We start from the raw sequence: 24,838 nt of genomic DNA, 5'->3' as shown, positions 1-24,838 counted from the left end.
CACTAACGCCCCTACATAGACTACTGTCTGAGAAGAGTGTATGGACTATCTAATTTGCATTTAAAGTATTTCGGTTTTACATATTGTTTTATTTTTAATAGGTGAAGAGAAATAATACATTTACCTGTTGGCTTACAAAATGAGTGTTGACTTATTTTTTTTTTTAATGAAAACTTCCTCATGCAGGCCAATGTATTTTTTTCTCCAGTGAAAGTAAGACAGACAAGCTCAGTGTACCATGGTCTATTACAACACCTCCGGTTGCCTTGTCTCTTTGTTGTTTTGACAATAAGAGTATTCAATCAAACAGTATGGCACTCAAATTACCTTCCGACTCTGAACAGTTACCTCAATTATTGATCATTTTAATTTGCTTAAAGAAGTTTGCTTCAAACTTGACTTTTTTTTATATATCTATATAGGGCTAAGGGACATTCAATAGTGCTAAGAGAAATAATGTTAGAATATTTGTCCACAATGAAGATGACTTTGTTGCACCCGTAAATGTTAAACAAATGTTAAATCATATATTCAATAACACAAGTGCTGTTCATACAAGAATACAGAATATCAGTAGTCTCTTTGGCATCAGTGTAAACTACAGTCACGTGATATTGTACTTTTTTTACTACTTGTTGCCAACCCGGAAGTAGTCAATTTAATGCTTATGGCATTTGCATAATTATGTATAGGAAATCGAAACGAAGCAGCTGTAAAATTGTTAAACTTTAACGAAAAAAAATAAGTTGCCTGGAACGCAAAATACATTGTTCGCACGAGCGTCGTTTGTTGGTACGACAACCCGTGACTCTGGAGAAAGATTAATGACTGATAAACTTCTGAAAAACTTATCAAATGTATCGACGTGAATGATTTTGTGCGGCTCGCGTTTACGCAATCGGAAACAGTTGAAGTGTGTGCGTAGGTTGCAGGTAAAGAGCTACAATGTGACATAGTTAATGTAGGCTACATTGTTGTTTATTGCGAGTGTCGCGAAGAGAGAAGTAGTTTGCGCAAAATGGATTAGGATTTAGTGCTACTGGCACAGAATGAAGCGCTGGACAAGGCTCTTTGATTTGATTTGATTTTTTTCTCCGGGTGTTAGTGATAATCCATCAAGACAGCTAATCTAATCCGGTAAAGACATGTTTCAATAAACTTTGACCAAGTAAACCAATCGCTGGATAACAGAAAAAGACAGTTGAGAAATGTGACTCTTGTTTGGTCAACCCAGTTTAGCATTTTGAAATAAAAAGTTGAATCAAGTAAAATAGGGTGACTTTTACATTGCGCAAAGTTATCATCAGAAGCCAGTTCATGGTGATTTTGGTGGATCTGGTTTGGTTGTGCAGTGCACCATGGTACTGTTGTAGCCCACGGGGTATGAACACATCTCGCGAGGTAGGAAGGGAGACACGATGGCACTTTGCCGGCAAAGGAATCGGTGGAAGTTGATAGTTTGCTTTTTAGGGGCTTCTATAGTGGGATATTTTATTTTTAACAGGCATAATACCGGTGACATACCTGGAACAGGTCGAAGAGAGGTTCCCATTGAGCAAGATGTTGCGAATGAAATGTTTGAAAAGCCTGTTTATGACAAACCGCCGTTGGATTTAAATGCCTTGGGAGAAATGGGCAGAGCTGTCAAATTGAACCTCGTCGGCGAGGAGAAGAAACAAGAGGAGGAAAGTATTAATAAACACCAGATTAATACCTATGTGAGTGATCTGATATCTCTCCACCGCAGTCTACCTGAACAATGGAATCCTCTGTAAGTTGACAGTGAGTTTGAGTGTGGTGTTTATGATATTTTCCCTACATTCTCTTGTGACGTAAGAGTGTTTGATAAAGCTTTTCTAAAATATGACTGACTGAATATGAAGTAGCCTAGCCCTATTGTATACTCGCGATCAACCCATTGTGGCAAACCCCTTTGAGTATTTCTAAATGCCAAAATAACAGGCAAGGCAGTGCTTGATTTTGTAAGGTTGGATAAAGTCAGGTCACTGACAAAGCTCGTACAGCTGTTTCTTTTGTTTACTACAGCGCAAGGAATTATGTATTAAATGACTAGATGCCTGTTGAGCCATGTGCAAAGAGTTAATAAAGTCCTGCGGCCATATCTCAGTCAGATGTCCAAGCATAATGGTAACCAACAACATTGACCAAAAACACAGAACTGATTTTCTTTCTTCCTACTCTTAGACACTTTTTGAAAAATGGCCCAGATCTATTAGCCAGTGTGACAGATCTGTTTGTGCTATAATTCCACTCCTCGTCATGCCAATGACAGTGAGTGACAAGGAGAAGCATGATGGAAAGGGGATATCTAGGTCTTGGATCAGGCTAGCTACAGATTTATATCAAGTGAACTCTTTATCCCTACTTCTCCAGTTGTAAGGACCTGAAGTATGACTATAGGTCATTGCCATCCACCACAGTGGTGATCGCCTTCTACAATGAGGCCTGGTCAACGCTGCTACGCACTGTCCACAGTGTCCTGGAGACCTCACCCGACATACTGCTACGAGAGGTGGTGCTGGTGGACGACTATAGTGACAGAGGTACAATCATATATAATGTACTACCAGTCAAAAGTTTGAAATACTATGAAATAACACACATGGAATCATGTCGTAGCCAAAAAAGTGTTAAACAATAGCCACCCTTTGCCTTGATGACAGCTTTGCGCACTCTTGGCATTCCCTCAACCAGCTTCATGAGGTAGTCAGGTGACTACCTGTAATGCATTTCAATTAACAGGTGTGCCTTCTTAAAAGTAGATGTGTGGAATTTCTTTCCTTAATGCTTTTGAGCCAATCAGTTGTGTTGTGACAAGGTAGAGGGGGTATACAGAAGATAGCCCTATTTGGTAAAAGACCAAGTCCATATTATGGTAAGAACAGCTCAAATAAGCAAAGAGAAATGACAGTCCATCAATACTTTAAGACATGAAGGACAGTCAATACGGAACATTTCAAGAACTTTGAAAGTTTCTTCAAGTGCAGTCGCAAAAACCATCAAGCGCTATGATTAAACTGGCTCTCATGAGGACCACCACAGGAATGGAAGACCCAGAGTTACCTCTGCTGCAGAGGATACGTTAATTATAGTTACCAGCCTCAATTGCAGCCCAAATAAATGCTTCATAGAGTTCAAGTCACAGACACATCTCAACATCAACTGTTCAGAGGGGACTGTGTGAATCAGGCCATGGTTGAATTGCTGCAACAACAAAAAAAACACTACTAAAGGACACCAATAAGAAGAAGAGACCTGCTTGGGCCAAGAAACACGAGCAATGGACATTAGACTGGTGGAAATTTGTCCTTTGGTCTGATGAGTCCAAATTTCAGATTTTTGGCTCCAACCGCCGTGTATTTGTGAGACACGGTGTGGGTGAACGGATGATCTCCGCATGTGTGGTTCCCACCGTGAAGCATGGCGGAGGAGGTGTTATGGTGTGGGGGGTGCTTGTCTGTGATTTATTTAGAATTCAAGGCACACTGGATGGCAGAGTGAAGGAAAAGCAGCCAACAAGTGCTCAGCATATGTGGGAACTCCTTCAAGACTGTTTGAAAAGCATTCCAGGTGAAGCTGGTTGAGAGAATGCCAAGAGTGTGCAAAGCTGTCATCAAGGCAAAGGGTGGCTATTTGTAGAATTTCAAATATAAAATATATTTTTATTTGTTTGACACTTTCTTTGGTTACTATATATATACATACATACATACAGTTGAAGTCAGAAGTTTACATACACCTTAGCCAAATACATTTAAACTCAGTTTTTCACAATTCCTGACATTTAATCCTAGTAAAAATTCACTGTCTTAGGTCAGTTAGGATCACCACTTTATTTTAAGAATGTGAAATGTCAGAATAATAGTAGAGAGAATTACTTATTTCAGCTTTTATTTATTTCATCACATTCCCAGTGGGTCAGAAGTTTACATACACTCAATTAGTATTAAGTAGCATTGCCTTTAACTTGTTTAACTTGGGTCAAACGTTTCGGGTAGCCTTCCACAAACTTCCCACAATAAGTTGGGTGAATTTTGGCCCATTCCTCCTGACAGAGCTGGTGTAACTGAGTCAACAACAGCCCTTTTTGTTCCCTCTCAGCTCATTTGAAGGAGCCGTTAGAAAACTACATCTCCAGCTTGAAGAAGGTGCATCTGATCCGGGCCAGGAAGAGGGAGGGCCTGGTGCGGGCCAGGCTCCTGGGGGCCTCCATCGCCACGGGCGACGTGCTGACCTTCCTGGACTGCCACTGTGAATGCCACAAGGGCTGGCTGGAGCCCCTGCTCGACAGGTGAGAAATCCTGTAGCGGGCCAGGTGAGGACTGTTCTTCAGTCTAGTTGTGGGACCTTAGTTTCCACATGTAAAGTGGTACCTCCCTCCATTCCTTATACTCTGCAGTTGAATGTATCATGCTGCTGTAGCTAGATTTGGATATGTGTAGCTATGTGAACTATTTCCCCCACCCATCCCCTTTCACACTAATCCCAAGCCTCCAAAGGCCTGTTCCAAATGGGGCCTGTTGTGAGACCTTTCTCTCCCTCCTCACCTCTCATCACCCCTCTGCCCCAGGATTAAGGAGGAGCCGTCAGCTGTGGTGTGTCCCGTCATTGATGTCATCGACTGGAACACCTTCCAGTATCTAGGCAACCCCGGGGAACCCCAGATCGGAGGGTTTGATTGGCGGCTGGTCTTCACCTGGCACTCGGTGCCAGAGTACGAGCAGAAACGCAGGCGCTCTGCCATCGATGTCATCAGGTCTGTGGTACCCTACATTAGAAACAGGCGCTCTGCCATCGATGTCATCAGGTCTGTGGTACCCTTTATTAGAAACAGGCGCTCTGCCATCGATGTCATCAGGTCTGTGGTACCCTATATTAGAAACAGGCGCTCTGCCATCGATGTCATCAGGTCTGTGGTACCCTATATTAGAAACAGGCGCTCTGCCATCGATGTCATCAGGTCTGTGGTACCCTATATTAGAAACAGGCGCTCTGCCATCGATGTCATCAGGTCTGTGGTATCCTACATTAGAAAGAGGCGCTCTGCCATTGATGTCATCAGGTCGGTGGTATCCTATATTAGAAACAGGCGCTCTGCCATTGATGTCATCAGGTCTGTGGTACCCTATATTAGAAACAGGCGCTCTGCCATCGATGTCATCAGGTCTGTGGTATCCTAACAACCTCAGTGTATCGGAGAGGAAAATAGTCTAATCCTCAGTTAACTTTCAAGATGTACTTTTAACAATTTGATATGCATATTATGTAGAGATGAACAATTGTTATACATACCATAGGCTGTATGATTTCTGATAATTATGGAAAAAGTTTTCAAGATCTGCTGTGTCTGTTTTGGTCCCAGGTCTCCTACTATGGCTGGTGGGCTTTTTGCTGTCAGTAAGAACTATTTCCATTACCTGGGCACGTATGACACAGGCATGGAGGTGTGGGGAGGAGAGAACCTAGAGTTCTCATTTAGGGTGAGTGTAGGTGAGAAAGAGAATGTGAGTGTGTGTGTGTGTGAGTGAGAGTGATACATGTGGGCTTGCTGAACTCTGGGCTGTTTATCCATGCTTTTTTCCTGATGTTGCTGTGATAAGTTAAAAACCCACTGGAATCCAGTAACCGATGGTCATCATACTGTTGTGAAATATGTGGTGATTCACACAAGGCTGCAATGTTTACACTTTCATGATATAAATCCCCAAATATGGGAAAAACTAGGTCACCCCTGTGCTGTTTTAGATAAACAAAATCGGCCTTTCTATTCCCTAATCAAAATCACATGAAAGAACTCGAAACCAAAAGTTACCACCGTCAATAAAGGTTCCGCAGTCAATAAAGTTGCAAAGTTTGAAGAATCTAAACCAGCACAGATCTCATGTTTCCTTCAGTTACTTCCTGTGGGAAAGAAAACAAAACCGCCATACAACAACAGAACTACCTCCCCTTTTTATAAAGACACACAAAGCTGCTGCATTGTGCTTCGTGATTGAATCATGGTGTGTAGCTAATCATGTCCTCGTGTTGCTGTTGTTGTTATTTAGATCTGGCAGTGCGGGGGAAGCCTGGAGGTCCACCCCTGCTCCCACGTGGGCCACGTCTTCCCCAAGAAGGCCCCCTATTCGCGGAGTAAGGCCCTGGCCAACAGCGTGCGTGCTGCCGAGGTCTGGATGGACGAGTACAAGGAGTTGTACTACCACCGTAACCCCCACGCACGCCTGGTAGGCCAGCACTGAACAGGGACTAGCGAACCCCCACGCACGCCTGGTAGGCCAGCACTGAACAGGGACTAGCGAACCCCCACACACGCCTGGTAGGCCAGCACTGAACAGGGACTAGCGAACCCCCACACACGCCTGGTAGGCCAGCACTGAACAGGGACTAGCGAACCCCCACACACGCCTGGTAGGCCAGCACTGAACAGGGACTAGCGAACCCCCACACACGCCTGGTAGGCCAGCACTGAACAGGGACTAGCGAACCCCCACACACGCCTGGTAGGCCAGCACTGAACAGGGACTAGCGAACCCCCACACACGCCTGGTAGGCCAGCACTGAACAGGGACTAGCGAACCCCCACACACGCCTGGTAGGCCAGCACTGAACAGGGACTAGCGAACCCCCACACACGCCTGGTAGGCCAGCACTGAACAGGGACTAGCGAACCCCCACACACGCCTGGTAGGCCAGCACTGAACAGGGACTAGCGAACCCCCACACACGCCTGGTAGGCCAGCACTGAACAGGGACTAGCGAACCCCCACACACGCCTGGTAGGCCAGCAACGGCATGCTCCGTTCCGCGCCAACCCAGGTGCCAGGCTGCCAGCAGGCCTGGGTTCAAATACTAGTTGAAATCATTTCAAATACTTCAGCTGGGCTTAATTGAGCATGCCTGACACAATGGAACCAATGGAATGGTTGGAAAATGTGCAAACTCTGCCCATCTGGGACTCCGGGCAGGCTAAAGCAAATGCAAAAAGTATTTGAAAGATTTCAAATAATATTTTAACCCAAGTCTGCCAGGGTACCAGGCTGCCAGTGTATGTAGTTAAAGGGAGAGGCTCTCTAAACGAATCAGATGGCACTCATCTCTCCACAAACACCCATTCGCTCTCACTCACTATCTCTCCATCTGTCGGTTTCTGACCCAACTATCTCTTTCTTTCTCTTCCACGACCCCCCCCCCCCCCCCCCAGATTTCCAGATTTCCTGCTTATTCCCTCCTGATCTGTAATATTAAGGAAGTCTCGAGGTTCTGCTTGCCTGAGTTAGAATACCTCAGGATAAGCTGTAGACCAGGGGTACTCAACTACTTTTTAAGAAGGTCCAGTGACACAAATTTCCTAGGTGGCAAAGGTCCGGATGGATATCGTCCGTTATCGGCGTAGTAACAAACATACTCTTCTACGACTTAGGAAATAAAATGTACATTAAATGAGACAAACAATTTGAATGAATTACAACTTCTTTCGAATGTAAACATGTGCAACATTGCATCAACATAGCTGAAGAACAAAAGTGGTTGCATAATTGTCTATGCAAAAAGTGCACCGTGAACCATTGAATAAAAAACAAAATGTTTATATACAGTACCAGTCAAAAGTTTGGACACACCTACAGTGGGGAAAAACTATTTAGTCAGCCACCAATTGTGCAAGTTCTCCCACTTAAAAAGATGAGAGAGGCCTGTAATTTTCATCATAGGTACACGTCAACTATGACAGACAAAATGAGGGAAAAAAAATCCAGAAAATCACATTGTAGGATTTTTAATGAATTTATTTGCAAATTATGGTGGAAAATAAGTATTTGGTCAATAACAAAAGTTTCTCAATACTTTGTTATATACCCTTTGTTGGCAATGACACAGGTCAAACATTTTCTGTAAGTCTTCACAAGGTTTTCACACACTGTTGCTGGTATTTTGGCCCATTCCTCCATGCATATCTCCTCTAGAGCAGTGATGTTTTGGGGCTGTCGCTGGGCAACACGGACTTTCAACAAGATCTGGAGACTGGCTAGGCCACTCCAGGACCTTGAAATGCTTCTTACGAAGCCACTCCTTCGTTGCCCGGGCGGTGTGTTTGGCATCATTGTCATGCTGAAAGACCCAGCCACGTTTCATCTTCAATGCCCTTGCTGATGGAAGGAGGTTTTCACTCAAAATCTCACGATACATGGCCCCATTCATTCTTTCCTTTACACGGATCAGTCGTCCTGGTCCCTTTGCAGAAAAACAGCCCCAAAGCATGATGTTTCCACCCCCATGCTTCACAGTAGGTATGGTGTTCTTTGGATGCAACTCAGCATTCTTTGTCCTCCAAACACGACGAGTTGAGTTTTTACCAAAAAGTTCTATTTTGGTTTCATCTGACCATATGACATTCTCCCAATCCTCTTCTGGATCATCCAAATGCACTCTAGCAAACTTCAGACGGGCCTGGACATGTACTGGCTTAAGCAGGGGGACACGTCTGGCACTGCAGGATTTGAGTCCCTGGCGGCGTAGTGTGTTACTGATGGTAGGCTTTGTTACTTTGGTCCCAGCTCTCTGCAGGTCATTCACTAGGTCCCCCCGTGTGGTTCTGGGATTTTTGCTCACCGTTCTTGTGATCATTTTGACCCCACGGGGTGAGATCGAGGGAGATTATCATTGGTCTTGTATGTCTTCCATTTCCTAATAATTGCTCCCACAGTTGATTTCTTCAAACCAAGCTGCTTACCTATTGCAGATTCAGTCTTCCCAGCCTGGTACAGGTCTACAATTTTGTTTCTGGTGTCCTTTGACAGCTCTTTGGTCTTGGCCATAGTGGAGTTTGGAGTGTGACTGTTTGAGGTTGTGGACAGGTGTCTTTTATACTGATAACAAGTTCAAACAGGTGCCATTAATACAGGTAACGAGTGGAGGACAGAGGAGCCTCTTAAAGAAGAAGTTACAGGTCTGTGAGAGCCAGAAATCTTGCTTGTTTGTAGGTGACCAAATACTTATTTTCCACCATAATTTGCAAATAAATTCATAAAAAATCCTACAATGTGATTTTCAGGATTTTTTTCCCTCAATTTGTCTGTCATAGTTGACGTGTACCTATGATGAAAATTACAGGCCTCTCTCATCTTTTTAAGTGGGAGAACATGCACAATTGGTGGCTGACTAAATACTTTTTTCCCCCACTGTACTCAAAGGTTTTTCTTTGTTTTTACTATTTTCTACATTGTAGAATCATGTAGTAACCAAAAAAGTGTTAAACAAATCAAAATATATTTATTTTATATTTGAGATTCTTCAAATAGCCACCCTTTGCCTTGATGACAGCTTTGCACTCTCTTGGCATTCTCTCAACCAGCTTCACCTGAAATGCTTTTCCAATAGTCTTGAAGGAGTCCCCACATATGCTCAGCACTTGTTGGCTGCTTTTCCTTCACTCTGCCGTCCGACTCATCCCAAACCATCTCAATTGGGTTGAGGTCGGGGGATTGTGGAGGCCAGGTCATCTGATGCAGCACTCCATCACTCTCCTTCTTGGTAAAATAGCCCTTACACAGCCTGGAGGTGTGTTGGGTCATTGTCCTGTTGAAAAACAAATGATAGTCCCACTCAGTGGCGGCTCCTGAAAAAATTCTCAGGGGGGGCAATTTTTCTGATGATTTAGGTGACCTACACACATTTAAAAAAAGATATGTCCAGCAACAACATGAAGACAGGGGCAGCATATAAGTCAATACCAGAAGCATTTATTGACTGATCTCAAAAGTGTTGGCTTACCAGGGTTGGTGGAGCCCTCAGTTTCATCTTTGCCTCGCAAAGCTAACTCAAACACTCCGCAAAACTTCACACACTGGATTAGCCGGCTGAGGATGTGGCGGTTCTTGCTAATGTCGTAGTAAATATATTTGTTATAGTGAATATGGAATATGATATGTTGAGTAAAATGTTGTGCTAAGATCTATTTAGGTCAGGAGCTGGTTATAAGTTCTGTTCCTATCCAATAACAATGGACAAAAGGGTCCTATCTTGTCAGCCTTGTCAGCAGGTGGCCAAGGACAACACCCACGCCATAGGCCTCTCAGTTCTTCCAACTCACGAGTTCTTGCTCTGAGGGCACACACACACACACACACACAAACACACACACACACACATCATCACTGTTAAACACACACACACACACACACACATCATCACTGTTAAACACACACACACACACACACAAAAATCCCCTCTCTTAGGCTGAACATTTGAAGACAGAGAACCCGACTCAGAGCCAATGCAACAGTGACAGTAGCCTGGAGGGGACCTCGCCCAACTCATCAGGACCAATCAGAAGATCAGAACTACTAGATTCAACCTACTTCATTTATTGCATAAAATGTCTGCACACAATGTTTCGGGGCTCTCTTCAGATAATAATAATAATAATAATAATAATAATATGCCATTTAGCAGACGCTTTTATCCAAAGCGACTTACAGTCATGCGTGCATACATTTTTGTGTATGGGTGGTCCCGGGGATCGAACCCACTACCTTGGCGTTACAAGCGCCATGCTCTACCAGCTGAGCTACAGAAAGTGGATACTCATGGATGCGCATCGCAATTGTAAAATGTCAACACAATTGGAGACACCACGTCATTTTTGGAGACATGTTATTGACAGTAAACTATTGTAGATGCGACTGCTAACTAAATAAAACATTTTAGCTGGCTAGCTAATCATCTTAGCTAAATGTGGGGCAAACAATTCAGTTATTTACCGTTAATTTGAGGGATTGGGGTGAAAGAAATCGAGTTACATAGTGATACTTACACAAAAAAATGTATGCACGCATGACTGTAAGTCGCTTTGGATAAAAGCGTCTGCTAAATGGCATATTAATTAATTAATTTAATTAATACTTTACGATATACTGTATTGACAATATCGCAATATTTTAGCGCTAGTTGGCTGTACCTGCACCAAAACACCATTATTGTTCCTTCATAGCTTGTTCTCAATCTTTTCACATTGGGAGCCAATTTGTTTTCAGCACTTTTATTTCCATGACTGATCAAAACTTGTTCTCATGGCTTTCTGATCCCTCTGCAACAGACATATGGTGCGCAATAAAATCACAGTATCGAATCGCAATACGTATAGAATCATGAGACTCGCAATGCTGATGCATATATCTTATCGTGAGGTTCCTGGCAATTCCAAGCCCAAGTTCATTTGCCACAACAAATCTCTTCGCTAGCAAACGCGATGTCTTCTCCAAAACGGCAATGTGTCTCCAGCAATGTTTACTTTTTTGACGTTCTATGGCATCTCCACTTTCCAAGCATATATGACCACATGTAATATTTTGGTAAGTGATGCAAATAGTGAGCTATGTAGGGCCAGGATGTAAAATATATGTAGCTGCAGCAATTTCTCTTATCTGATATGGTAAGTAATGGGGCTTAATGTATAGCTCCCTAAGAGTTTGACGAACGGGTCCGTGCACGCGATTCCAGATATCTTTACCTCTGAATAAACTGCCTTTATTATACCATATCCACCCTGTCCAAAGTCTCTACTTGGTCTCAGTTCTCCAGTAAACTTGTGATTATCAACACTAACCTCATCGTTGTGGCGGCGGACAGCTAGCCTGTATCCCTCATCAAGTTGAGTGGCAATGTTATTTTTCCGTTCGTACCAATTTTTGGAAAATCCTCGGGTGTAGGACTTTCCGCCTTTAGTAGAAACCTGTTGAATTATTAAATTTGGTCTGGGAGGTCCTAATTGTTTCGTTGCCAATTTATGTGGTCCTCTGTAGCTCAGCTGGTAGAGCACGGCGCTTGTAACGCCAAGGTAGTGGGTTCGATACCCGGGACCACCCATACACAAACATGTATGCACGCATGACTGTAAGTCGCTTTGGATAAAAGCGTCTGCTAAATGGCATATTATTATAATTATAATTATAATTATTATCTTCATTTGTTCGCCGACAAAAAGGAACTTCTTTCAAAGACACAATCCGCTCTTTTCTCAGTTACGTTCATGGTTACGTTACGTTACGTATGACGAAAGCGCGTAAGTGCAAGCCCTCAGACACCCATAGAGATTGTATTGAAGGCTCTGAAATTTGAAAAAAATAGATTTTACATGGGAGTCTATGACAGACTTCTGGGCGATTTTCAACCTGACTGAAATCGCCCCAAAAGGGGGGGGAGCCATTTGAAGCACGACTTTAGCCTGATTCGACATTTAGTGGCAGTGTGGCACTGTGGCAGATCAGATGTATAGATTACAACACTGATAACTACTGTTGCCGTGATATAATTGATTAGAAAAAAAATCCCTTCCTTTTCCCGTTTGGCAGTGCGTCGCCCATATCGCCCTATTGAACAGGCCGCCCCTGGTCCCACTAAGCCCAAACCAGATGGGTCTCCTCTTCTTATTGGTGTCCTTTAGTAGTGGTTTCTTTGCAGCAATTTGACCATGAAGGCCTGATTCACACAGTCCCCTCTTAACAGTTGATGTTCAGATGTGTCTGACTTGAACTCTGTGAAGCATTTATTTGGGCTGCAATTTCTGAGGTTGGTAACACAAAATAACTTATCCTCTGCAGCAGAGGTAACTCTGGGTCTTCCAGTCCTGTGGCGGTCCTGATGAGAGCCAGTTTCATCATAGCGCTTGATGGTTTTTGCCACTGCACTTGAAGAAACTTTCAAAGTTCTTTAAATGTTCTGTATTGACTGACCTTCATGTCTTAAAGTAATGATGGACTGTCATTTCTCTTTGCTTATTTGAGCTGTTCTTGACATAATATGCATGTCAAGTTGTGTATGGTTCACACTGCAGCTCTTTGCCCAAACTTGAAAAAGGCCTCTTTAAGGACTGAAGGACGCAAGGGACAACTCAATTTTCTTCTGACTTCTTTTATTTAATTCCAGTTCGTTAGTTAGCTAGTCAGTTAGTTAGGTTGATAACCTTTAAAGGCAAAACACAAAAAGAAATATACATTACTTCAAGTAAGGTCATTTCAAATTAAATATATAATCTCAATGTAGTCATATTATCTAAATTATACTATATATACTAAATTAGACAATTGGTCTCAATTCTAAACACAAATAAACACCTAACTGGCATCTATGGGCCTTTCATTGGCAAGGTTAGCAGCCATGAACATAAATGTTTGAAACTCACTCCATGTGAAGAGTCCTTCTCCTCTCATATTGTGCAAGGCCCATTTCCCAGTGCGAACAGCTGCTTCTGCAGCACCATTCCTGTGAGGGGAGTCTGCTGGGTGGATCTTCCAGCTCCACTCTGTTCCATGCTTTTGAAGCTTCATTTTCAAGCTCAGATGTAATTTGTTGATCCAGGAAGTGGTAGAGCTCTTTGAGGGCAGGTCTAGCACCCACAAAGTTCTTTCCAGGATCTGACCCCAGTTACTTTGGATGCCCTCTCAGTGCTGTGAATCTTTGGTAGGCCAGTAAGAAGCCTTCAGTTGACTGGTCACTGACAACATCTGTGTGTATAGCTCTGGATGCCATACAACAGAAGACAATTCCCCACACCTTGAGCTTGACTTTCTTTCTCACCTCGTCCTTGACTTCATATGGTCCAAATAAGTCCACTGCTGTGTACTCAAATGGTCTGGCTGGTGTTATACGCTCGGGTGGAAGGTCACTCATGATCTGTTGGCACTTTCTGGCCCTAGCCTTTCTGCTAGACATTCTCTGCTTTGCTGTGCATCACTCTGACTTTCCTTCTGAACTCCCACTTCAGGAAGTACATCATTCTTGTTTCTCTTGGCCTGCGCTCTGGTCAGTGCTGCAGATAAATATTTCCTTTGAAATTTGTTTATGCCTTCCTTGGCATAAGCTGCAATTTCTTTGGCTGACTTCTGTGGCCACTCTTCCACAGGTTGCTGCAGGAACGCTGGTCCATTCTGCCACATGGAATCTTCCGGGGCTGCCGCTCTTGTTATGATGTCAGCACTGTTCAGGCCTCCCGGGATCCACCACCAGTCTTCGACGGATGTGGATTTCTGGATCTCTCCAACTCTGTTCGCGAAGAAAGATTGATACCCATAACTGTCTCTCTGGATAGCTCCCACCACAGTTTGACTGTCCAGCAGATGGAGCCATCGTTCAATTTCTATACGACTGTCAACTTTCTTTCGAAGTCGTGCTGCGCAGACAGCACCGCAGATTTCAGCTTTCACTGCTTCCCCCTTTTGGTCCAAAGGTGTGAGTTTTGCTTTGGACTCAACCAACCTGACTTGGATGCCTTGCTCGGTTTCCCATCTGAAGTACACTACGGCTCCATAGCTCTTCTCACTTCCGTCAGAGAATGTTATTCCCCAAGGTTTACCAGTCCAGTTGACTGGTGTGAGGCTTCTGTGGAAGGTGATTTGGCCAAGACGTGTGTACTCCTCAAACAGTCAATTGTTCAGACAGAGGTTTGTCCCACGTGTTTCGGGTCAGAGTTTTGCCTCCACCTTCTTGAAACGCCTTTCTGACAAGAATGGCGCCCTTTTGTTTGGCAGGTGTGACGAGGCCTATTGGGTCATACAGGCTAGCTACTTGGCTTAGCAGTTCTCTTCTCGTCAGTGGGTTTGGAGTTTTCCCTCTCACCTCTTCTTCAAGGAGATTTTGTCCGACTCTCATCTTCTTTTTCCTCTTTGAGAAATTGATTGAAGTCATAAGGTACAGTTTATCCTCTTCAACAAGGTATCCAACTCCAAGGGCTTTAGTGTCTCCTTTCCTCATCTGGTTTGGGAGAATAAGTACTGTGCTTGACTCCGCTCCTTGTTCTCCTGGTACGATCTCCTGCCTCCCACTTTGGCCTGACCGGACCCAGGGTTTGAGGAAGAATCCGCCTGTCCTCAGGATCTCTTCAACTCTTTTGGTGTCCTTGTCCAGCTTTTGTAAGTCATTATGGGAAGTCAGGATGTCATCGACATAGGCATCCTCTTCAAGGATCCTACGTTCCTCCTCCAGGTGAGCGAACATGGGCAGTTTTGCAATGCACCCTGCTGGTCGATCGCCAATAGCCTCTTGGTCTTTTACCAAATATGGCTATCTTCTGTATACCCCCCCTACCTTGTCACAACACAATTGATTTGCTCAAACGCATTAAGAAGGAAAGAAATTCCACAAATTCACTTTTAAGGCACACCTGTTAGTGCAAATTAACTTTTTAGACTCCTTGCATACAGTGCTGCTACTGTTTTATTGTCTGTCACTTTATTCTAGTTCTATGTACATGTATACCTCAATCACCTCGTACCTCTGCACATGGACTCAGTACTGGTACCCTGTGTATAAAGCCAAGTTATCGTTGGTCATTGTGTATTTATTACAACTTGATTTACTTTTCTATTAATTGTCAATTTTCTTTCTCTTTGCATTGTTGGGAAGGACCCGTAAGCATTTCACTGTTACTCTACACCTGTGGTTTATGAAGCGTGTCACAAATAACATTTGATTAATGAAAAACCTTGGGACTTTGGGGAAAGTTACCGGAATTTTGCAACCCTAGGCTGTGGACTGTGGATTGGAGTGTCTTTGTGCTAACAGTGACCAGGATGCAGTGGTGGACCGCCAGTGGGAAGTGTTTATGTGTGTGGGAGGAGTGCTTACGTTTGAGTTGAGATTGTGTGCAACAGAAGAGGAGTGTGATGCGAAATTCTGTTTTTGTAGTGTCAGTGTATGTGGTGGGTTTAGGGGAAACTTTGGAATAACCATAGATGGTGCTGTTGTCTGTCAGTTCACAGAATAATACCCAGACACTCAAACAGACAGGAAGTCAGTTGAACATGTATTTCTGAGCTCATGACTGCATGGGCTCAAAATAAATATCATTTTATCATTTTAAAGGCTCTTGTTTTGTTGTGGTTGTCAGGAGGCCTTTGGGGACGTGACAGACAGGAGGAGGCTCAGGACCCAGCTGGGATGTAAGGACTTCAAGTGGTACCTGGAGAACATCTATCCTGATATCCATGTCCCTGAGGACAGGCCTGGGATGTTTGGAATGGTGAGGAGAATGCTGCCATTTTGACTCCCAAGGTTGTATTAATTAGGCAACAAACTGAAGAAAATGGACTGAAACTACCTGAACTTGTCCAATAAGAAACACTTGTTATCGTTTTCAACCCAGGCGACCTCACATTTGCACCTCATTAATTAATCTGTGTTTATTAAAGGGATAGTGCACTCAAATGTCAGTTATCATAGGCAATTTGACTGAACTTTCCCTTGACTCCCCACACTCATAGCTGTACTTTAACAGCAGCATCTACATGTTGTTTCCCTCTAGCTGAAGAACAGAGGCATGTCCAACTACTGCTTTGACTACAACCCTCCTGACGACCATAACCTGATGGGCCACCGGATCATCCTCTACCCCTGTCATGGCATGGGACAAAACCAGGTAGCTATGGCGCCATCTTTACTCTCCATGTCCTTCATTTAAAACCAGGTAGCTATGGCTCCATCTTTACTCTCCATGTCCTTCATTTAAAACCAGGTAGCTATGGCGCCATCTTTACTCTCCATGTCCTTCATTTAAAACCAGGTAGCTATGGCGCCATCTTTACTCTCCATGTCCTTCATTTAAAACCAGGTAGCTATGGCGCCATCTTTACTCTCCATGTCCTTCATTTAAAACCAGGTAGCTATGGCGCCATCTTTACTCTCCATGTCCTTCATTTAAAACCAGGTAGCTATGGCGCCATCTTTACTCTCCATGTCCTTCATTTAAAACCAGGTAGCTATGGCTCCATCTTTACTCTCCATGTCCTTCATTTAAAACCAGGTAGCTATGGCGCCATCTTTACTCTCCATGTCCTTCATTTAGTAGTGGTTCAGACACTGGTGTGCTAGCATAAATTGTTTTCAGGACTGCAGTGATTGTTGTCTAGTGTTGTTAGCTTTGATGTTACCTTGATGTGAAAAGAACTGTGCTCAGAATGCCACACACACACACACCATTACGTGTCTGTGTTCAGCTGTGCATAGAGGAAGCCATTTATGCTCTCTCTTTATTACCCCACAAGCCCCACCCCCCTTTTCACCCCCCCCCCCCCATCGGCTTTTCAACACATTTACATTGACATTTCAGTAATTTAGCAGACGCTCTTATCCAGAGCCACTTACAGTTAGTGAGTGCATACAACCATACGACAGCATGAATCAGAGTTATAAATCACAGGGCCTGAGCTCTAACAAGCTCATAGTCTAAAGGTCATGGTCTAAAGGTCATGGTCTAAAGGTCATGGTCTAAAGGTCATGGTCTAAAGGTCATGGTCTAAAGGTCATGGTCTAAAGGTCATGGTCTAAAGGTCATGGTCTAAAGGTCATAGTCTAAAGGTCATGGTCTAAAGGCCTTTATATCCAAGCAGCAGTGCAGTGTTATTACTGTTTAAAAAACAGCCTGGAGGTGGTCTGCTATACGGCTGTAACGCCTCAGCAGCTGTCAGGGTAAAGAATGCTTTCATGGCCAATAGCCTAACACCTTGACCAAACCGGCCCCGTTGATTTTGTCTATCCCCACCAGATGTATTCATGACACGAAGGATAATATATCAAACCAACTGTGAACCAACTATATTAATTTGGGGACAGGTCGAAACACATGAAGCATTCATGGACATTTAGCTTGCTGTTGGATTATTTTACCTGCAATGCATATGGTCCTTTTTTGGTGGATCTTTGTAGAATTTAACCCATTTTGAGTCATACAAAATCGTGTGTTCTCTACTCCGACAATTAGTCCACAGATAACTGTAAGTCGCTCTGGATAAGAGCGTCTGTAAAATGTAAATGTAAATCAAGGGGAAACCTAGTTAGTTTTCTTTGATTAATCTCTGCTCGTTCATCTTTTAATCACCCACATGGGTTAGTATGCTCGTGAAAACCAATGAGTAAATGGGAGAGACAGAACTTGCATGTAACGGTAAATTGTTTTTTAACTGTGCCTGGCAGACAGCATGTGGTAATGGAAACGGTATTTGACTCAGGGCTTCAGATTATATAATTGACATTGATAAGTACAAAATTGCTTTGTGTATTTGGACCGAAATGATAGTAAGGAAAGCAGGTACCATGGTGTGTGAGGTCAGCTGCATGGGACAAAACAACACACACACACACACACACACACACACACACACACACACACACACACACACACACACACACACACACACACACACACACACACACACACACACTGCCCACACTCTGCTGGTCTCACCCTGCATCTCTCCTGTTGCAGTTCTTTGAGTACTCCAGTGAGAGTAGCGAGATCCGCTATAACACCAGGGAGCCAGCAGGGTGCGCTGTGGGGGACGCCGTCTCCACCTACCTGACCGTGCACCTGTGCAGGAAACCCCGGCAGCCTGTACCAGAGGACCAGAAGTTTGTCCTCAGAGAGGTGAGCTGGATGGGGACTGTGTTTTCATCCCACATCATGACAGCAAACAGTGAGTGACTGAGTGACTGAGTGACTGAGTGAGTGAGTGAGTGAGTGAAAAGGGGGGCGGAGGGAGGGAGAGGGAGAGTGAGGGCTGGCTGGCTGGCGGAGATATAGGAGGACAGGCTTTTGTAATGGAATCAATGTAAGGGTATCAAACACATGGAAATCATATGTTTGATACCGTTCCATTCAGCCATTACAATGAACCAGTCCTCTTAGATCTCTGTCCACCAGCGTCCTCTGAAGAGGGTGGAGTGGAAAACCCAGATGAACACATGGACATACAGTGCCTTCAGAAAGTATTCACACCCCTGGACTTTTTCCACATTTTGCTGTGTTACATCCTGAATTTAAAATGGATTAAATGTAGATTTTTGTGTCCCTGATCTACACAAAATATCCCATAATGTCAAAGTGGAATTATATTTTTAGAAATGTTTACAAACTAATTAAAAATGAAAAGCGGAAATGTCTTTAGTCAATAAGTATTCAACCCTTTTGTTATGGCAAGCCTAAATAAGTTCAGGAGTAAAACGTTGCTTAAATTGCATGGACTCACTCTGTCTGCAATCATTTTGTTTTACATGATTTTTAAATGACTACCCCATCTCGGTACCGCACACATACAATTATCTGTAAGGTCCCTCAGTCGAGTAGTGATTTTGAAAGACAGATTCAGCCACAAAGACCAGGGAGGTTTTCCAATGGTTCGCAAAGAAGGGCAACTATTGGTAGAAAAAATAAATAAACATACACACACATTTAAATATTCCTTTGAGCACGGTGCAGTTATTAATTACACTTTGGATGGTGTATCAATACACCCAGCCACTACAAAGATACAGGCACCCTTCCTAACTCAGTTGCCAGAGAGGAAGGAAACCACTCAGGGATTTCACCATGAGCCCAATGGTGACTTTAAAACAGTTACAGAGTTTAATGGTTGTGATAGGAGAGGATGGATCAACAACACTGTAGTTACTCCACAATACTAACATAAATTACAGAGTGAAAAGAAGGAAGCCTGTACAGAATACAAATATTCCAAAACATGCATCCTGTTTGCAGTAAGGCACCAAAGTAATCCTGCAAATATTTTGGCAAAGAAATTAACTTTTTGTCCTGAATACAACGTGTTATGTTTGGGGCAAACCCAACACATCACCGAGTACCACTCTTCATATTTTAAAGCATGGTGGTGGCTGCATCACGTTATGGGTATGCTTGTCATCGGCGAGGACTAGGGAGTTTTTCAGGATAAAAAGAAACGGAATAGAGCTAAGCACAGGCAAAATCCTAGAGGAAAAATTGGTTGTCTGCTTTCCAACAGACACTGGGAGCTAAATTCACCTTTCAGCAGGACAATTACCTAAAACACAAGGCTAAATATACACTGGAGTGGCCTAGTTACAGTTTTGTCTTAAATCATCTTGAAAATCTATGGCAGGACTTGAAAATGGCTGTCTAGCAATGATCAACAACCAACACATTTTTAAATGAATAATGGGCAATTATTGTACAATCCAGGTGTGCAAAGGTGATTCTAACATGTATTGACTCAGGGGGTTGAATACTTATCTAATCAAGATATATTAGTGTTTTATTTTCCAGAAATGTTTAACAAATGTTAGAATTTGTCTTCCACTTTTACAGAGTATTTTGAGTAGATTGTTGACAAAAATTGACAATATAATCTGTTTTAATCCCACTTTGTAACATAACAAAATGTGGAAAAGGTCAAGGGGTATGAGTACTTTCTGAAGGCACTGTATACAGTAGAGTACAGTACGGGTGTAGCTAAATGTTGGTTTTCACTAAGCACTCTTGTGTTCTGTCTGTTCTGTTGACTTTCTTGTCGGAGCGGCCTCGAGGCCTTCAGAGCATGTTCAAAGGAAAGCTTTGACAAACACTGACATTAAGCCCTCCCCTCCCCTCCCCTCCCCTCCCCTCCCCTCCCCTCCCCTCAGCTCTCATCTCTCTATTTCTCTCTCTCAGCTCTACAGTGACTTGCGAAAGTATTCACCCCCCTTGGCATTTTTCCTATTTTGTTGCCTTACAACCTGGAATAAAAATTTATTTTTGGGTGGTTTGTATAATTTGATTTACACAACATGCCTACCACTTTGAAGATGCAAAATATGTTTTATTGTGAAACAAACAAGAAATAAGACAACAAAAACAGAACTTGAGCGTGCATAACTATTCACCCCCCCAAAGGCAATACTTTGTAGAGCCACCTTTTGCAGCAATTACAGTTGCAAGTCTCTTGGGGTATGTCTCTATAAGCTTGGCACATCTAGCCACTGGGATTTTTGCCCATTCTTCAAGGAAAAACTGCTCCAGCTCCTTCAAGTTGGATAGGTTCCGCTGGTGTACAGCAATCTTTAAGTCATACCACAGATTCTCAATTGGATTGAGGTCTGGGCTTTGACTAAGGCATTCCAAGACATTTAAATGTTTCCCCTTAAACCACTTGAGTGTTGCTTTAACAGTATGCTTAAGGTCATTGTCCTGCTGGAAGGTGAACCTCCATCCCAGTCTCAAATCTCTGGAAGACTGAAACAGGTTTCCCTCAAGAGTTTCCCTGTATTTAGTGCCATCCATCATTCCTTCAATTCTGACCAGTTTCCCAGTCCCTGCCGATGGAAAAACATCCTCACAGCATGATGCTGCCACCACCATGCTTCACTGTGGGGATGGTGTTCTCGGGGTGATGAGAGGTGTTGGGTTTGCGCCAGACATAGCGTTTTTCTTGATGGCCAAAAAGCTCAATTTTAGTCTCATCTGACCGAGTACCTTCTTCCATATGTGTGGGGAGTCTCCCACATGCCTTTTGGCGAACACCAAACATGTTTGCTTATTTTTTTTGTTAAGCAATGACTTTTTTCTGGCCACTCTTCCATAAAGCCCAGCTCTGTGGAGTGTACGACTTAAAGTGGTCCTATGGACAGATACTCCAATCTCCGCTGTGGAGCTTTGCAGCTCCTTCAGGGTTATCTTTGGTCTTGTTGCCTCTCTGATTAATGCCCTCCTTGCCTGGTCCGTGAGTTTTGGTGGGCATTTTTTAATAATGGATTTAATGGTGCTCCGTGGGATGTTCAAAGTTTCTGATATTTTTTTATAACCCAACCCTGATGTGTACTTCTCCACAACTTTGTCCCTGACCTGTTTGGAGAGCTCCTTGGTCTTCATGGTGCTGCTTGCTTGGTGGTGCCCCTTGCTTAGTGGTGTTGCAGACTCTGGGGCCTTTCAGAACAGGTGTATATATACTGAGATCATGTGACAGATCATGTGACACTTAGATTGCACACAGGTGGACTTTATTTAACTAATTATGTGACTTCTGAAGGTAATGGGTTGCACCATATCTTATTTAGGGGTTTCATAGCAAAGGGGGTGAATACATATGCAGTTATTTTTTTCATTTCACTTCACCAATTTGGACTATTTTGTGTATGTCCATAACATGAAATCCAAATAAAAATCAATTTAAATTACAGGTTGTAATGCAACAAAATAGGAAAGACACCAAGGGGGATGAATAATTTTGCAAGGCACTGTACCTCTATCAATTTAATTCAATTCAAAGGGCTTTATTGGCATGGGAAACATATGTTTACATTGCCAAAGCAAGTGAAATAGATAATGAACAGTGAACATTCCACTTACAAAAGTTTTCAAAGGAATAGAGACATTTCTGTATAATCTGAGGGAAATATGTGTCTCTAATATGGTCATACATTTGGCAGGCAGTTAGGAAGTGCAGCTCAGTTTCCACCTCATTTTGTGGGCAGTGTGCACATAGCCTGTCTTCTCTTGAGAGCCAGGTCTGCCTACAGCGGCCTCTCTCAATAGCAAGGCTATGCTCACTGAGTCTGTAGATAGTCAAAGCTTTCCTTAATTGTGGGTCAGTCACAGTGGTTAGGTATTCTGCCAATGTGTACTCTCTGTTTAGGGCCAAATAGCAAGCCAGTTTGCGCTGTTTTTTGGTTAATTCTTTCCAATGTGTCAAGTAATTATCTTTTTGTTTTCTCATGATTTCGTTGGGTCTAATTATGTTCCTGTTGCTGTCCTGGGACTCTGTGGGGTCTGTTTGTGTTTGTGAACAGAGCCCCAGGACCAGCTTGCTTAGGGGACTCTTCTCTAGGTTAATCTCTCTGTAGGTGATGGCTTTGTTATCCATCTCTCTCCCTCTCAGCTCTCTCATTTTCATGCTCTTTCAGCGCTACCTCTCTCAGCACTCTTTCTCTCTTGCGCTCTCTCTCTCTCAAGTGCCTTAGCCTCCACAGACTCCAACTCCCTTCAGATACAGACTCATCCCAGTATCACTTTAGTAGATCTTAATACCCCTAGTCTCTCTATGGAATATTATCAAATATTATTATCAAATAATGTCTTCTGGATAACTTTGAAGTATCTCAGGTGATGTGTTTTTGTGGAGGTTCGTACACAATGGATCATAAAGCATTGAGGTAGCCTATTGACTGGGTGTACAGTCCATGCTTGTTGTGGTAGTTTAGCACAGGTATATGTGTTCAGTGTTTCCAGCAGGGGCGCAACTTTCACTGGGGACGGGGGGGACATGTCCCCCCCCCCCCCCCACATTCTGAAATGGCATTTTGTCGTCCCCCCCCCCCCCCCCCCAGTTTTAGCATTGGAATGTGATACAAAACGAGGCAACGGTGTGCTTTAGGACCATGCAGACGCCTCCGAGCGGTCGGGTAGGCTGTTTCACGTGTTTATCCGACTGGATTAAAAAACATATATAAATGTATGTCCCCCCACTTCTAAAACCAAAGTTGCACCCCTGGTTTCCAGACATGTTAATAGCTGGAGGGAGAGGGAGCAGTTGACAGAAGGCGAGGGACAGTTTCTTGGCCTTCTCCGCATTAAAACATGAGGATTTGAATGGATTGTGATATGGCTGTTTTCACACTGCACTGCTCCCCTCTCTGTAATGTATGTATGTAGTCTACACACCAGTGGTTCACAGCTCCACTACTCCAGGGCTGTATCCAGTCCTACTGGTGTTAATATCTCCTTGGCGCTAAATTTCATTGGTTGGCTAGTGTGTCCACACACTTGGTTGTTTAGGTAGATATTAGCTGGTTAAAGGGAAGGATTTTAGAACAGCATAAGGTAATAGGCCTTAAGGACCAGGACATTGCTTCCCTACTCTATACTAGTGGTCCATTTGGCCTGTCTTGTAAAATAGATTGTATTTCAATAACCTGTATAAATAAAGGTAACGTTTTTTATAACTCCTCTCCACTAGGACGACAGCCTCTACCACGTGATGACCCAGAAGTGTGTCCAGGCCGTGGACAAGACAGACAACGACAGCCCTGCCCCCGCCCTGCGGCCCTGCTCAGACCACGCCAACCAGAAGTGGTTTTTTGAGGAGAGGGGTTCATAGTGGAGCGGGCCTGCTGAAATCCCTGGGGTGAAGGGTCAACCACACTCTTAACCCTGGGGTAGAGGGCTGGAGGGCCCCCAATACTCAGGTCCAGCGTCCTTATGCTGTGGAGATGGCCTGGGTCATATTCACTAGAAACAAAACAGAAGAAAATGGTCTGAAACGGGGAGGTTCTATCTGAAGTAGTCCAATAGGAATCATTCCGTTTTCTGTTGCACACCGTTTTGACCTAATGAATATGACCCTGGTCAGGCTAAACGTTATCTCACCTCCTGTATCTATGCACAACCGTGTGCTTGCTGGACAACGTTGACATTTTCGTATTTGATTATTTGATATTAACGCATACCACATATCTACTTCTCAAATCTTTTTTTGTGGCAATTTTTAAAAATCTGGGAGACGGAGGAGGTTGGGAATGGACTGAGATATTTGTGACACATTTTTAAATCCAGGGTATAGTGTGGGATTTAATGACATGCTGGCATTGTACTTGGCATTGTGCTTGTTTTTCCTTGGTTAAGGAAGAGGGGTGAAACCAAGGTGCATTCCACCTATCTGTTCATCTGACTGAAGCCACACCTGCTTTTTATTCTCACGTTCTTTCTCTGGAACACGGGACCACTTAGCAGCTGGTAGTGGATGTTTTTGGCATTGCATTGATCTTGACAGACACTTATGTACTTGCATTACATTATAGCTGTAAATCTCAGACTCAACCTCTAGAGAGAGCCAAAGCTTCCATCTTGTGTGCTGATTTATTTCACTCCATCCAGCATGTTCTCAGTGATGTGATGCGAGTTGTACATTATTCAGGTATTTTTGGGAGCAAGTTCTTTGTTTTATACGTGTTTATTTTTATTTTTTATAAGTGCTAACTACTCTAACCAGTCCCTCCAGGATTTTGTGGGGTTTTTTTGTGTGATATTTGCGGGGAAAAAATCTTG

The 24,838-nt window shown here is 43.4% G+C and overlaps 1 protein-coding gene across 2 annotated transcripts; it reads left to right on the top strand.

Moving 5' to 3' along the window:
* Positions 1–663: 663 nt before the first annotated feature.
* LOC311121233 (polypeptide N-acetylgalactosaminyltransferase 12-like) lies at positions 664–24,625 on the top strand. 2 transcript variants are annotated; one of them, XM_084157936.1, is made up of 10 exons: positions 664–1,771; positions 2,395–2,564; positions 4,123–4,312; positions 4,592–5,185; positions 5,384–5,501; positions 6,069–6,245; positions 15,902–16,033; positions 16,316–16,429; positions 18,275–18,433; positions 23,751–23,992. In XM_084157936.1, exons 1-10 carry the CDS (start codon positions 1,419–1,421, stop codon positions 23,889–23,891), a joined length of 2,148 nt encoding a protein of 715 aa, XP_084014062.1. In that variant the 5' UTR covers positions 664–1,418; the 3' UTR covers positions 23,892–23,992. The 2 variants fall into 2 exon arrangements, with proteins under 2 accessions (XP_084014062.1, XP_084014063.1); XM_084157937.1 differs by having other exon boundaries at positions 668–1,771; positions 4,592–4,777; positions 23,751–24,625.
* The last annotated feature ends 213 nt before the right edge of the window (positions 24,626–24,838 follow it).

This window comes from Coregonus lavaretus (genome assembly GCF_964263955.1).
Source record: "Coregonus lavaretus genome assembly, chromosome: 3".
Classification (NCBI taxonomy): domain Eukaryota; kingdom Metazoa; phylum Chordata; class Actinopteri; order Salmoniformes; family Salmonidae; genus Coregonus; species Coregonus lavaretus.
This window is presented reverse-complemented; position numbering and strand designations above follow the sequence as displayed.

Excerpts from the sequence above, each read along its gene's own strand:
- LOC311121233 (XM_084157936.1), top strand. The coding sequence starts at position 1,419 with ATGGCACTTTGCCGGCAAAGGAATCGGTGGAAGTTGATAGTTTGCTTT. Across the intron at positions 2,565-4,122 it reads GGACGACTATAGTGACAGAG|CTCATTTGAAGGAGCCGTTA; the intron begins GTACAATCATAT and ends GTTCCCTCTCAG. Across the intron at positions 4,313-4,591 it reads CTGGAGCCCCTGCTCGACAG|GATTAAGGAGGAGCCGTCAG; the intron begins GTGAGAAATCCT and ends CCTCTGCCCCAG.